Consider the following 15,110-nt stretch of genomic DNA (forward strand, 5'->3'; position numbering starts at 1 on the left):
GCAAACATTTGGCAAGAACAAAAATAATTAAGCAAGTCTCACTCCACTCAAATATGATTATTTTTTATGGAAGATGATTGTAATTACCAAAAATAACAATAATAACACAATTAACTACTCAAGTGGTTATCATTTCATTCTATTATACAATTTCACTCGCGGACCTCAATATTAATTTTCTAATTTTGACTCCAAATGGAAAAATATGTCCCTAGAAGTATGGTACAATTATCATGCTGACAAGAGATAAGAATTCATGTGTCTAAATTAAGTGGTTCAGATCAAATCACGAGAAAAATAAATTATCTTTTAAAAAATAAATTAAACTAAATGCTCACTTTATATAATCTAAATTGAAGGGATGTCAGATTTATTGTCTAATAATTCATTGATTCCATCAGCTCGATCCTCCTTTGTAAATTCTCTTATTTGAAATTAAAAAAATACTCGAAATGATTTAAGAGGTCAAGCTTTATTCTTTTGAATTCCGAATGTGTCATCATTTGGTTGGCTATATATATATATATATCAGGAGGTTAATAGGGAATATTGTAGTGGTGGAATTTGTATGACACGGACAAGAGCCTTGACAAAGTCTACAAGAGGCACAATCTATGGCGAATGAGCGAGGCTTTATATGCATGCTAGCATTCTTTCTTCACTTTTTCCAATTTTTAATCTTTTTTAGGATGAAAATCCAAGTTGCACCCTGCCCTGGAAGGAAAGCAAGTGCTAATGCTTAGATTAGATCTTGTGTAAATTGAACGGTCCTCCTTATTCTACCAAGCTCTTAATATATATATTAATTCAAAAGGAAAACAAGGAATCATGCATGGAAAGTGTTGCATATTAGTTGCAGAAAAAGCTTGAGGGAGGAACCTCACCCAGGAAAGCCAAGGAATAGTTGACATCTTAATTAACTTACCCATGTTATCATATGCTTGATTAAGCTCTAAAATACAAAATGCTATAGAATTTGCGCCATGTCCACCAAGCCATGTAGGCCATGGCCCATGACCATATTAGCAGGTTCCGGCATCAAGATAATATTGTTTAATTAATTTGCACTTTTGCATAGTCATGGAATATATCATCTATTATCATGAACCATCTTAATTTTCTGCTGCAAATTTCCTTTGAAAACATGAACTGCATGGTCTTTTTTCTCTTTAATAAATAAATTATTTATTGTGTATCAACTATCAAGTATTAGATAATAAAATTGCACCAACAATGATAAACACAAGTAGGAACAAACAACTTATATCTTTTAATTAAATAATTCAAAATTCAAAATTCTGATTAACTTTTCAACATAAAATAAATTGTGTTTGAGAGAAAAATATTTATCTTTTGTGCATTCATAATTCTCAACTAATATTAATCATTTCTTCTAACAGGACTATTTCATACCAATAATATGTTGAGAAAAAAAATATAATAACTTATTATGTTATCCAACTCTTATATCTTTTTATTAGAATTTAAGTGTGAAGATAAAATTTTACATTAAATAAAAATAAACAAATTAAGTAATGTATAATTGATAAAGACTCACTCATCAATAACCTAATATCTAAAAATTTTAGATGGCAGTTTAATATCACCTACTTATATTTTATTGTATCATTCTCACTAGAGCAGACCTGAATACTTCAAATTCCTCCTTTCTTTCACAAAAATTAATGCAAAAACTACTTCTTAACCTTTCATATATATATATATATATGTGTGTGTGTGTGTGTGAGCTTTTATCCACATTAAAGAATCTAATTCGTTAGCCATGCCACCTGAAGATTTTGAGCTTTAATTCATTGGACCGTTAATTCTTCATGCTTTAAACGTTTTCCTACTGTGCTCATCACTATATTCTCTTGCCTTTTGAAGTGATTAATTTGAACCAAGATTTGATAAATTTTTTCTGGCTTTCCATATTTTTGAGCTGTGGCTGCTGCTTACCCTATTTCAAAAGATGAATAGTATTAGATGCCACGTAAATGAGGGCGGGAGAAGCACCATTTTTTCTACAGTTCCACCCAAAAGATGCCTCTCACCAATTACAGAAGCTTCAATTGCCCACTGGGTGAAAAGAACAGGGACAGCATGAAACATAGCCAACTTCCTTCCTAGACGAATTAGCAAATGCACAAACACGTGGCTATATAATAGGCTAATAATGTCAGGGTCATAGATTATGAATCAACCTATAAATATTTATACAAGCCCTTAACATGATTCTGGAATAACTCCTTATATTGAACAGAATCAGTCAAAAGAAAACAAAAGGAAGTGCATAATTATTAAACTATTGTCAAAGCTGGTTGCTTAAAATGTTGGATGTGACTGCAGAATTTGATCTTGCTTTCTTACCACTTATTCTGGAATATTTTTTTTTATATAAATCCACAGGTAGCTCTCTGTGGCATTGCAACTATCACTTTCTCATCCAAATAAAATTATAAGGAAGGAAAAGCTTCACCCTGCCCCATCAAGAGCTGTGGAATAGAATTGCATAGCTGAAAATGAGGAGTACTTGTGATGAATGGAAACCTTTTATAGTAATGATAGCAATTGATTTTTCTTTTGCGGCAGTGAATATTCTTCTCAAGAAAGTCCTTGAAGAGGGAATGAACCATTTGGTTTTTATCACATACCGGCTGTCAATTGCTACCATTTTCATAGCCCCAATCTGCTACTTTAGGGAAAGGTTGGTACCCTAAACTTCTTAATTTTAGTAGTTAGGGGGGGGGGGGGGGGGGTGAATTCTTTGATATTGTTAACATGCAGATAGATCAAATTGCGATAATGAATGATTCTGAACTCACCCACCTAAGCCACAATTTGTTTGTATTGGCATCAAGAATGTTAAGCTAGTAATTTATCCATGTATACTTGAAGGGATATTAGATATCTTGCAATTATGAGCATATATTTAATTTTATTGCAGAAACGACAGACCAAGGCTCACATTTCGAATTTTATGTTACCTATTCTGCAGTGCCATTGTTGGGTTAGTCACAAAAAATACAAGTCCTTGGTTGTCTTTCCTTTTCTCACTAGCACTTTTTTTCTTGTCATGTAATTGCGAATTATCTGTTATGTGATTAACATGACTGTAGGGCATCAGTGACTCAATACTTTTTCCTTATGGGGATCCAATATACTTCTGCTACCTTTTCTTGTGCTTTCATCAACATGGTGCCTGTGGTCACATTCATGATGGCATTACCATTTGGGTATGAATCAAAATTCAAAATTCAAAATTCAAACCTATGTTATTCTTATATTCTTTGTAGTAAGCTACCATCACATGATGCAGGGTAACCGTGTCATTTGTTTCTTTTCTCTCACAGGTTAGAGACCGTGAAAATCAAATGCAAAAGTGGGAGAGCTAAGATTCTTGGTTCATTGGTGTGCATAGGCGGCGCATTGATGTTGACACTTTACAAAGGCAAGCCACTGTTTAATTTTTCTCACTATGAATCTGTATCTCCTGTGGCCAACAGTTCTGCAGTGAATCTAGCTTCTACAAGGACAAAGGGAAAATGGACTATTGGTGTAATAGCGTTGGTTTTGGGAACCATCTTTTGGTCTTCTTGGTTTATTTTACAGTCAAAAATAAGCAAGAGATATCCATGCCAGTATTCTAGCACAGCCATCATGTCCTTCTTTGGGGCCATTCAATCAGCTGTTATTTGCTTCTTCACTGACCACAACTTGTCCATTTGGGTTCTCAAGGGAAAGATACAAATCATTGCTATTCTATATGCTGTAAGTTCACTTTTCCAAGCCATGATGAGTTAGAGTTCCCGTGTGGCATTACCATTCGATATAGAATTGCGTTAAAATTAAGATAAGAGAGAAATTACTTTTACAAAGGCAAGTGAGAATTTTTCAGGTAGTAGGTCCTCTAAAGTGTGTTACTCACTTTTAGAATGAAAAGGAAATAATCTGAAGTTATAGATGAATAATTAACAGTAAATAATAGTACATGCAAATGCATAACAAATCGTGAATATCTTAAAATACCATGTTGATCTTGTCATCAACACCTAAGTTATTTCTTTTACCTTTACTCAATTTAGAAGAATCAAATCCTTTGTTTTTTGTGGTATGGAAAAAGGGTGGCAAATTCTTAAGCTATAGACAGCTTTGCGTGATGCTGTTTCATGATTGGAGTTTTTGTGTTAAAAAAAGAGAGAAAAGATGAAAGCATCTAATACTAATAATGACCAGTGACAATGAAGGAGGAAAGCGTAATTTAGAATTGTAAACAGTTTCATGACTTAAGGTTAACAAAGTGTAAACAATTTGTTTACAGGGGATGATTGGTTCGGGTTTGTGTTTTGTGGGCATGTCATGGTGTGTGAAGAAGAGAGGTCCTGTCTTTACTGCAGCATTCAGTCCTCTTGTTCAGATAATGGCAGCAATGATTGATATCCCTGTCTTGCATGAGCAGCTCCATCTTGGAAGGTAAATTCTTCTACCTTTATGCACAGTTGCACCCTCTTATTATAATATATACTCCCTCACAATAGTGCATCAGTGCCCCACATTATAGTGGCTCCTTGGTTCTCAATTCTTCCACAGTAACTAAAGTTAGATATAACAATCAGTCGCCTCTCTCTAAAGCCTGATTTTCAATATATTAAGTTTAATTTTAATGTATAAATATTTTATAATTTTTTTTCAACTATAAGACCTTTGGTTTTCGGGTGGAACCCGAGATATCCTCACAAATTAAGGATTGACTATTAGATTAATTATTGATCTGAGACTTAATCATATTTAAAGCTTTTTGTCTCTTCCAATAATATATTTTATGAAAATTAAACTCACTCAACTTAAGTCTTTTTTCATAAACTCTTTTTTCATAAACTCGGAGTATGTTGTGAATTGAGTTATATCTATTATGTATGATTTTTAAAATAAATATTATAAAATTTAACAATCATTTCATTTATAGTAATTGATGATTGAATGAAAGTATAAAAAATATTTACATTCTTAGTGCAATTTAATTAAATTTAGTTAAGGAAATGAAAAACTGCTCTTTACCTGATTTAAGTTTCGTCGACTTGCTGTTTAGTGTGATGGGGTCTATCTTGGTGATTATTGGATTGTACATTCTTCTATGGGGTAAGAGCATGGAAATGCAGAATCGTGTGGTCAAGTTAGTCCAAGAAGCTGAAGAAACCAAGGAGCAAGAACCGCAACCGCAAATACAACAGTTGACAGTGTATGTTCACGCAGAATCGTGTGATTCGCAGTGCCACTAATTGTTTTATATGTATGTTCACGTTTGTCAAGCAACTTTCTACATAGTTTTAAGTAGGTTTTTACTTAAACAATACATCAGACAATGTATAAGGGGCTATGGTTTGATCCGTCTGGGAATAAGGTAATGTAATGTACGTTAAATGAAAAGGAAAACAAAAAAGAGGGTAAAATTGTAGTGAAATGAGAAAGTCAAGATGTTACGATCGTAAGACTCAGCGAATAAGATTTTATTTACTTGTAATCAAGATTTATCTCCGATAAGACCAATTTATGCTAAGTGGCCAAGCATTTTAATTTATTTACAAAACAATTGTTTTTTTTTTAATAAATATTTTCTCAAAAATAATTTTTTCCATGCATGATCTTAGTTTAACGACTTGGTGTGTGCTAGCTTTATTTTTTAGAATTTGCATTAAAATGAGGGATTACAATGGGTCGAGACAAGTTTGCCTCTCCCCACCTCTTTATATAAATTTAATAGGTTTATACCTTTTATATAAAAAGATATTTTTAGTAATAAAATTTATTTTAAAAAAATAAGGAAGAGTATGTTTATAATTGGGAGGAGTGTAACGACTTTTTTACAAAAATAAGTAGAAATAAAAAATTATTTACGTAAAAGTTATAATATGAATGATTTTATTTTTTTATATTAGTTATAGTTATAATTGATGTAAAATATGTAAATTTTTTACATTTATTATAAGTATAATTGATTTTTAAAAAAAAAATCAAAATCACTCGTGTCATATCAATAATTTCCATACTACGTTTTTTTATGTAAATAATTTGTTTTATCTAATTTCGTCAAAAAGTAAAAGTCGAAGTGTAACTATCAATTGCCCAAGTGATGCTTACCTTTAAAATCGTAAATAACTTATTGGGCTATTGGTTTCGATATAGGAAAGGGTGTTGAATCCTACACCTCCATACATGTATCTTATACCTCCAATTACATTTGAAATTATCAATTTACCCTTAAAGAATTAACACTCCCTCTCCTACAGCACAACTCCTTCCCCTAGACGGCATAGCTCCCTCCCCAGTGCCGCTCCTCCTCCCCCAATGCGGCACACGTCCCCCCCTTTCGGTTTCTTGTTTGTTTTGTTTCTTTGTAGTGGGTGTCGGGTTGGTTTCTTGTTTGGTTGGGGTGGGGTGGGTTCCAAAATAGGCTTCTAGAATGCCTATTTCGGAATGGGTATTTCATAATGTCTATTCCAAAATGGTTATTTTGAAACAAATTTTTTAGAACAGACATTTTAAAATGACTTTTTCATAAGAAGAAAATACTTTTAGAATGGTACTTCCATAAGTAGAAAATGCTTTTCAAAATAGTTGTTCCGGAAGTATTTTTGTTTATGTAATAACTTTTTCGGAAGTGCATTTTGTATCTTTCAAAATGATTGTTCCGGAAGCAAAGTCATATTTTACTATTATGAAATATTTATTCTGAAATGAAAAATTATTTTTTATTATTATGAAATATTTATTCTAAAGGCTATTTTTTTTACTGCTACAAAACTCCAATTCTAAAAACTATTTTTTATTATTATGGATCACATATTTCAGAAGGTAAAGTTATTTTTTACCATTTTAGAACACCTATTACGAAAAAAAAAATTCACTTTATAGAATAACTATTTTGGAATGGTATAATATGAAAAGGGTAATTTGGGATTTTAGAAAAATTAGGAGGTGCAGGATTCAGATCCCTATAGGAAAGTATCCGAAGGCCCATCCGAACAGAAGAGGGGTAAAATCGTAAAAAACTCATTGGTTGCTACCGGTCGGAAACAGCGCGTTTTTGTTGTAGGGAAGACCAAAGATGAACTGGAAAATTGACTAGTGCGGCGCGCTCCTATTATCACCGTAGACGGCGGAGGTGGCGGCAGAAACACGCCGAGACGGCGATCTCATGATGTAGGTCTCTTTCTTCACACTCTTACTTCGTCAGTTAGGTTATTCTTTTCGTAGTCATCACTATGGCGTTATTTTCATCCTTTTCGTTGTTTCTAGCAACATCTCATCGTATCGTAGTTACTTTTCAATATTTCCATTTAGATTCAATAGATTTTTACCAACCCAATCGCATTTTTGTTTGATAGATAAATGTTGGTTGAAAGAGGAAGAAGAAAAAGAAGAAGAAAAGCCGTATTGTAGAATGAGCCAACCAACGGTGATACTTGCCACTGCGAGCTATGATCACACCATTCGTTTTTGGGAGGCCAAGAGTGGCCGTTGCTACCGCACCATCCAATATCCTGATTCGGTTTGCCTTCCTTCCCCTTATTCGTTTTTTTTTTCTTTTCATTTTGTTGGTGGTACTGGTACTTCAAAATGTATATGACTTTTAGGTTTCTCAAATCAAAGCTATAACAAGTATTTTTCTGAACACTAGATGATGAGACTTTATTTCTGAACGTTTCCATGAAATTGGAGAACAAAGTTGAACTTGCATAAACTTCTTTAAGTGAATAGCTCTTCTGTTGAATGTACCATGCCTTATGTTTTAGTGTTAAAATTATGGTATGCTTAAAAGTTTTCTGTTTCAGTGTTTTTGTGTGTGTCTATTGTTAGATGGTGGTTGTTACTTGCAACTAATTTATCAAGAATGCTTTTTTTTTTTTTTTTAATTCTTGGTGTGTTTAAGGTCCATAGCTCAGGAACTTATTTTGCCTCATCTTCTTTGTACAGCAAGTAAACCGGCTGGAGATAACCCCGGACAAACACTTCCTGGCTGCAGCTGGCAATCCTCACATACGATTGTTTGATGTTAACTCAAATAGTCCTCAACCGGTTTGTCTTTTCAACTGATACACTTACTTCAAAGGAAATAATTTTTTTTATGGTTCCAAACAATTTGTGTTCCTGATTTTGTGGCAGGTAATGAGCTATGATTCACATACCAATAATGTAATGGCAGTTGGGTTTCAATGTGATGGTAATTGGATGTATTCTGGTTCAGAGGATGGCACAGTTAAGATCTGGGATTTGAGGTGAAGTAGATTAACAATGTATAATGAAATAAGTTTGTAGTATGACTTATGTCCTTAAATTCTTTCTTGATAATCATTGCATATATGATAACAAGAATGCAGGGCACCGGGTTGTCAAAGGGAATATGAAAGTCGTGCAGCTGTAAACACTGTTGTGCTACACCCAAATCAGGTTATGTTTCACCATTTTTGGTGGTTATACAATTTATTCCTGGCTTATGAGTACATTAGTCATTAACACGTTATAACAAGTTAGAAGATGTAACAATTAATAACAATAATTAATGCATGAATCAAATTAGTAGCTTGGACTGAATTGGTCCAACAGCACACTGGTTTTAGCTTTTCATATTTTATTTTACTTCATTTAACTAATTGCCACTTTGCATGAATCAGATTAGTAGCTTGGACTGAATTGGTCCAACAGCACACTGGTTTTAGCTTTTCATATTTTATTTTACTTCATTTAACTAATTGCCACTTCTATGGGTTGATATAACTGTTGGTTTATTGATTGATTTTTAGATCTGGAATATGACATACTTTCAATAATAAAAGCTTATTTTTGTTTCATTGCATTTCAGTTGAAGAATGGGTTATTGATGCTCTTTCTTCATTCACTATGGTTCCTTAATTTTTGCTATATCCAGAATAATCAGATTGCAGTTCTCATAGGTTTTTGCTTTGTGGTTTTCATTGATTTTTATTTTTCTGGTGATCCTACAGACTGAACTAATATCTGGTGACCAAAATGGCAACATTCGTGTGTGGGATTTGACAGCAAATTCATGCAGTTGCGAATTGGTATTAGTTATGACTTTTTTTTATTGAATATGGATATCACTGTAGAATCACGATTCAAAATATTTTTTATTCAAGAAATAAATCCAAAATAATATTTACTAAGAATGAACTGTCTAAATTAGTAGCCAGTTCTAACTCTCTAGGCATACACCTTGCAAAAGCACATGATGCTTTCTCTTTGACCTTCCACATGTACTCTAATATACATTCAATCACCATGCTTCACCAAAGGGTTCTTTCTGCACTAATTAAATGGCTTATAGGTTTTTTTATACTTTTGCCTTTTGGAGAAATCCTTGTTCTTAGGTTGATAGTCTTATTTCCTAAGAATCAGTGCACCTCATTCTGTCCTCTCTTTTTCTCTCACCTTTTGATAAAAAAATTATGGATGAAACATTATTTGCAATATGTGGAAGAATGTAGGTTCCAGAGGTGGATACAGCTGTACGCTCTTTAACAGTAATGTGGGATGGGAGCTTGGTAGTTGCAGCAAATAATCATGGGACATGTTATGTGTGGCGCTTGTTGCGAGGGACTCAGGTTGTGCCTTCATAAAAATATTAGAATGAGATTACCCGCATATCAAACTTTTCTTATTTGTCCCGGTGGATTATGTCTTTGTGCAGACAATGACAAACTTTGAGCCTCTTCACAAGCTGCAAGCACACAAGGGATACATTCTCAAATGTCTTTTATCACCCGAGTTCTGTGAACCCCACAGGTTATAAAGATTATGCTCATATTTTGCATTTTTTTTATTCCTCATCATCTTATTAAACCCAGACATCGCAAACGTCATGTTCAAGTGAACAGGGCAGTGGTTCAGCTATTGGAATTGTAAAACAATTGCAAATAAGGGTCATAGACTAAGGGTCTTATTTAGAAAAAACTGAAATATTGGCACTGAAATTTTTTTGTGATGAAAATGATGTGCTGAATTGAACATGAGCTCCTTCAACATAAATGTGTGAACATGCTCACGGCCTCACACACACATGCTATGTTGATGAGTATAACTGTATAAACTCTGGGAGACTATGACCCCTTTAACTGAAAATCTTCTCCTTTGTGCTTTTGTTCTACCATCAAGCAAATGCAGTGAAGCTCACATTTTGTTCCAAGTCATATCCATGGTCCATTGGCATGAAGCTGGACTTCACTGCACTGCTTATTCAATATGAGCTCCTTCAACATAAATGTGTGAACATGCTCACAGCCTCACACACACATGCTATGTTGATGAGTATAACTGTATAAACTCTGGGAGACTATGACCCCTTTAACTGAAAATCTTCTCCTTTGTGCTTTTGTTCTACAATCAAGCAAATGCAGTGAAGCTCACATTTTGTTCCAAGTCATATCCATGGTCCATTGGCATGAAGCTGGACTTCACTGCACTGCTTATTCAATATGGTTTTTTTGTATTTAAATCCCTATACTTGTTTGAGCTGGCAACCTCAGTTTAAATTGGAAGCATCAAACATGTAATAGCACACCTGTCTGGTTCTCTAAAATTTATCCAAAACTGTTTGACTGGATGAGTGTCTCTAGGTATAAGCATTTTAATATATCTCTGTCCCCTTGAGTGGATAAGGGACCAATTCAGTGTTCCAGTCCCCAGTCATGATAATTTCACTGTCAATAAGTATTGATATGCCTCATTGCTTCTGTAAGATGTCAATATTTCTTTGTTGGTGTTATTCTTTTAGGTACTTGGCAACTGCATCTTCTGATCATACTGTCAAAATATGGAATGTTGATGGTTTTACCCTAGAAAAAACTCTCATAGGTAATTCATGAAGTCTTGTGATAATCAACTGCTTTCTCACTTCCTTCCTCATTTCCCAAAATTTCATTTTCCCTAAGTGAGTTGGCTGTGCTTCACAGGTCACCAACGCTGGGTGTGGGACTGTGTCTTCTCTGTGGATGGTGCCTACCTTATTACAGGTACTAACTTAGTAATTTTTCAATATTCATCCACTTAGTTATTGGCATTCAGCTACCAGATATATAAAAAATTTACATTATCACTCCTCAATATTCTTGACAGCAAACAGATCTGATCTTTAGAATTTATTAAATCATTGTTCCATCTATTTAAGCTGCATATTGTTATTGCAGCTTCCTCTGATACAACTGCAAGGCTCTGGTCTATGTCAACTGGTGAAGATATTAAAGTTTACCAAGGGCATCATAAAGCTACAATTTGCTGTGCCCTACACGATGGGGCTGAACCCGCAGCTTCCTGAGATAGTGGTCATAAAGTTTTTTGTTTTTTCCATCAGATACATCTTGTTTTGAAAATAATAATCTGCCTCTCTCGGTCTTTGAAGTTTTCTATAGTTCTTTGACTGTCTGCACGTTTAGTCAATAAGTCTTTAATAGAACTGGAAATCCTAGTCGGGGATGAAAGATGGCTTTTGTCCTGTTATCAGGACCTCACAAAGGTGTTCATACCAACTTTAAAGACCTTTGCCTTGCAAAGGAGGGTATTCAAAGTCCAATCTACAAAGGATTCTATTCGAAGGAAGAAACCAAAAAAGCTCTTGAGCTAAACAAAGACATAAATAAAATAAAAAAGGCCCTCAAACCACAAAACACTACCATATTTATAAATACCGACCAAACCAAGGTCAACCACAAAACCAACAAAGATATAGTAAGTCCAACTATCCCCAAACCAATAAATGGCCTAAACCTAGAGAATTTCAAGAAGACACAGAGCCTATTGTTTAAGGTGCACAACAGCCAAATACATTCTGGGTCTCTACATAGGCGTGCATGTCTACTCTAACCAAAGATTTGTATGCACCAACAAAACTTCTTATTGGCAAGACAAAACCAACTGTCCATGCAAGATAAAATTTCTCTTTAGAAAAGTCAGATTAGACTTGGACCGACCAGTTTATGTCCTTTGGATATGAGGACCTAGCAATTTCTACAAAAAGCCTATTAGATCATGGATGTTTGGAATCAATCTTGATTCCTCCATCTGATAGATGGATTCAACCCCTCAATCAATGAGACTATAAACCTGATTCAGGCAGAAATGATGGACTACATTACCATCAAAATAACAACTTGCCCGAGCAGCTTTACTGTTCAGAATTACCCATGTCATGTTATGAGACTCTTACCTGAGGATCATAGAAACTATCTCTGTCTAGACTATCTCTATTATGAATACGAAATTTGAGATGTACATGGTAATACACAGTACCAATACAACCTCATGAGGGCATAAATACAAGGGTACCAATGGTTCTTGTAAGGATAAGACAAACGAGAGTTTGACTTAATAAGAGAAACTCACAATACAAAGCTTTTCCAGCCATCTTACAATGGGAAGTTCTTTATTCCTTTCCCGATTGATCACAACAATAAATTGGTTCAATTCTTCCAAAAAAGAAGAGAAAGACAAAGAAGTTTAAGAAGTCGTCATGGACAACAAACCCATCATTTTCCATCCACCGACCTCTCAATTGAAGATTCATCAAACATCTTCTATTCCAGAAATATCCTAGACGAAGAAGATGTTACTATCATAAAATCAACCAAGAATTGAAGACAGAAGCATTCTGCCAAAACAGCCAAAATTCAAGACGAGAATCTTTATTGTTGCATAGAATATGACATTGGGTCTATCCACAAAACTTTAGTTGTAAAAGTTGATAAAGTAAATGAAGTAACTTTACTGTTTTTGACCTAAGGGGCTTTTTGTCTTTTTCTATCAATTTTCTTTATATAAAGGGTTTTTGGGTTCAGGATCTTTGGGTTCAAATGTGGACACGCTGAAAAATACTAACCCATTAGTGAGAATTTGAGAGGAGAAAGTTTGTAACAGTAGTCTGTGTAATAATACCAAGTTTCTTTTTGGATCCTCCTCCTCTTCCTTTGTTGATTCCTCTAATAAATAAACTGTAAGTATGAGTTCTACTACGTCTGGCTAATCTTTTCGAAGACACTCTCAAGGGGCCTTAGTTATCTTTATTTAGAAAATGCGAATATGATCTAGAATTCAATTATTTTATTATAAACCGTTTTTCTTTATTTCTTTCTGCTTTGTTTTTCGAAAACCTGGGATTGGTAAGCCTGCAAAGGTGTGCCCTTGATAGCTGTTTTTGAAAAACGATGAAAGTCCTTTGTGGTTAAGTTTGTGCTTGAAGGAAAATAAGATCAACTTAAGACCCAAAGAAGCTTGGGCTGGTAAGGATCTTCTACTCGGCTTAAAAAAAATATACAAGATCCTTATCAGATTGGGTCTGCGTATTAAAGGACTTAAATGAAATTAATTAAGAAGAAAAATTAGGGTTGAAAAGGGGATTTTAGTTGCCTATTGGTTCTAGTACTGCTTGAATTTGCTAATTGGGGCTCTGCTCTCTCTGTACTCTGAAACTTGGTATTCCTTATCTTTGAAGAGTTGAGAGAAGACAGGGAAGGGTTAATGGGTTTATATATTGGTTGGTTGGTTAAGGATTTTGAGGAAATGGAACATGACAACGAGTCTTGTGGGTGACGGAGATTCAGGGTGAATCCCACACCTAGCCCCATCACTCTCTCTCTTTATCATTGCATACGGACATGAACATTAATTATTACTGTTATTTTTTATTGTATCTATTAATGGCAGTATATTTTATTATGGAAGTCAGCAAAAAAAAGTATTTTATAACGATAACTATCTCCAATATGATTGATTCACAACCCACAAACAAAAAACACACAAAATATATAATTCAAAAACATATCAGAAAAACAAGGTTATTCAAACATACATGGACCAGTAGTTTAATATTGACACAAGATGTTTATTCCGCGGCACTCTTTTATGCAGGTACCATTTTCTATTAAAAGCCAAATTGATGATCACTTTTGGAACCTTCTTTCTCTTTCTTTCCCTTCTTCCCTAGCTTCTCAACCTTGTGTTTTTGGCTCTGAGGAGGTTGGTCATCAGTGAAATCAGAGATATCCAAATGCACACCAGGGTCATTGGCTTGGTAACTTCCACCAAACATGATGGAGTTGTTGATGGCCTGAAAGTTGCTGTTAACAAAGGTGCTCAATTCTTCAGACTCACCATGAGAAGTTTTGCCCGATTTTTCATCCAATTCGCTTCGCAGTGTTGCTCCATCATTGGTTCCTGTGAGGGTAATGATCCTCGTGTCATCTTCATGCTCTTTCTCCAAATGGTGGGTGGAGCCAGCTTTGTGAAAATCAGTTACACGGTGAGTGATGGCAGATACCATCTCCCTAATTTCCCTGTCCAAATGCTTGTGCTTGTCGCCTTCAGCAGGGGGAGATTGACTAGACTTGGCTGATGATTCAAAAGGCATGTTTGTGAGGTGTTTCAATGAAATTTTCCACTAAATAAAAAAGTGTGTGTTGGTATTTGGTTGTGACTTGGGTTCAAAATATGAATGTGGGGTGTATTTTATTTATACCACTACAAGAGGTGAAGGAGTTATAGTTAAGTTCCTGTGCGAATAAATTAAAGTGGGTGGAATTACTTGAATGACAATAAGAGGATCAGAAGAAAAAGCTAAAGAAGGATTCGGGATTGCTTGACAATGGGTTAACTTGTTATGCTTATGCGATGGTTCTTATGTTTCTTTCTATCCTTACCATTTCCAAGGGAAAGAATCGGTGCATGTGCTTGGAGACTTAGTTATTAGAGTTAACCGAATTTTTGTTACCCAAATATCTTAGTTACTAGAGCATGAACACAGGAACAGAGAGGCCCAAATGTGATCTCTAACAGTATTAACGGTAGTTACTCCTATCAATCAAGGGGCAATTCAAAGACTCTTACTATTCTGCTAAAATGTAATACTACTATAAAAAATCTTGAACCACTTTTCATTGGATTAAGCCTAGCCTAAAATTGATTCAGCAGAAAGTTTCAATGGATTTTTATTTTACTTGCTTCATGATCTACAACTTCAAGAAAGAAACAACATTGCTGTTATCCTTTGGGGAATTTTGAGAAGCAGAAATCAGAATGTCTAGGACAACATAGAATCCACTCCAGAT

The 15,110-nt window shown here is 34.6% G+C and overlaps 3 protein-coding genes across 4 annotated transcripts; 2 read left to right on the forward strand and 1 right to left on the reverse strand.

Annotated features, from left to right (window-relative positions):
• The first annotated feature begins 2,443 nt into the window (after nucleotides 1-2,443).
• On the forward strand, nucleotides 2,444-5,461 carry LOC100803670 (WAT1-related protein At3g30340-like). Its single transcript, NM_001370955.1, has 6 exons — nucleotides 2,444-2,707; nucleotides 2,948-3,010; nucleotides 3,120-3,236; nucleotides 3,354-3,771; nucleotides 4,322-4,473; nucleotides 5,090-5,461. Exons 1-6 carry the CDS (start codon nucleotides 2,523-2,525, stop codon nucleotides 5,277-5,279), a joined length of 1,125 nt encoding a protein of 374 aa, NP_001357884.1. The 5' UTR covers nucleotides 2,444-2,522; the 3' UTR covers nucleotides 5,280-5,461.
• A 1,582-nt stretch (nucleotides 5,462-7,043) lies between these two features.
• On the forward strand, nucleotides 7,044-12,789 carry LOC100812024 (target of rapamycin complex subunit LST8-1). 2 transcript variants are annotated; one of them, XM_006594474.4, is made up of 11 exons: nucleotides 7,044-7,200; nucleotides 7,386-7,549; nucleotides 7,975-8,076; nucleotides 8,164-8,276; nucleotides 8,379-8,448; nucleotides 9,003-9,080; nucleotides 9,504-9,620; nucleotides 9,707-9,801; nucleotides 10,790-10,869; nucleotides 10,968-11,027; nucleotides 11,202-12,789. In XM_006594474.4, exons 2-11 carry the CDS (start codon nucleotides 7,442-7,444, stop codon nucleotides 11,327-11,329), a joined length of 951 nt encoding a protein of 316 aa, XP_006594537.1. In that variant the 5' UTR covers nucleotides 7,044-7,200; nucleotides 7,386-7,441; the 3' UTR covers nucleotides 11,330-12,789. The 2 variants fall into 2 exon arrangements, with proteins under 2 accessions (XP_006594537.1, XP_003542977.1); XM_003542929.5 differs by having other exon boundaries at nucleotides 7,063-7,204.
• Nucleotides 12,790-13,749: 960 nt separating this feature from the next.
• LOC100779414 (uncharacterized) lies at nucleotides 13,750-14,498 on the reverse strand. The gene has a single exon (XM_006594475.4). The coding sequence runs from the start codon at nucleotides 14,411-14,413 to the stop codon at nucleotides 13,928-13,930; it is 486 nt and encodes a 161-aa protein (XP_006594538.1). The 5' UTR covers nucleotides 14,414-14,498; the 3' UTR covers nucleotides 13,750-13,927.
• Nucleotides 14,499-15,110: the final 612 nt, after the last annotated feature.

The sequence above is a fragment of the Glycine max genome, chromosome 13, assembly GCF_000004515.6.
Source record: "Glycine max cultivar Williams 82 chromosome 13, Glycine_max_v4.0, whole genome shotgun sequence".
Lineage (NCBI taxonomy): Eukaryota > Viridiplantae > Streptophyta > Magnoliopsida > Fabales > Fabaceae > Glycine > Glycine max.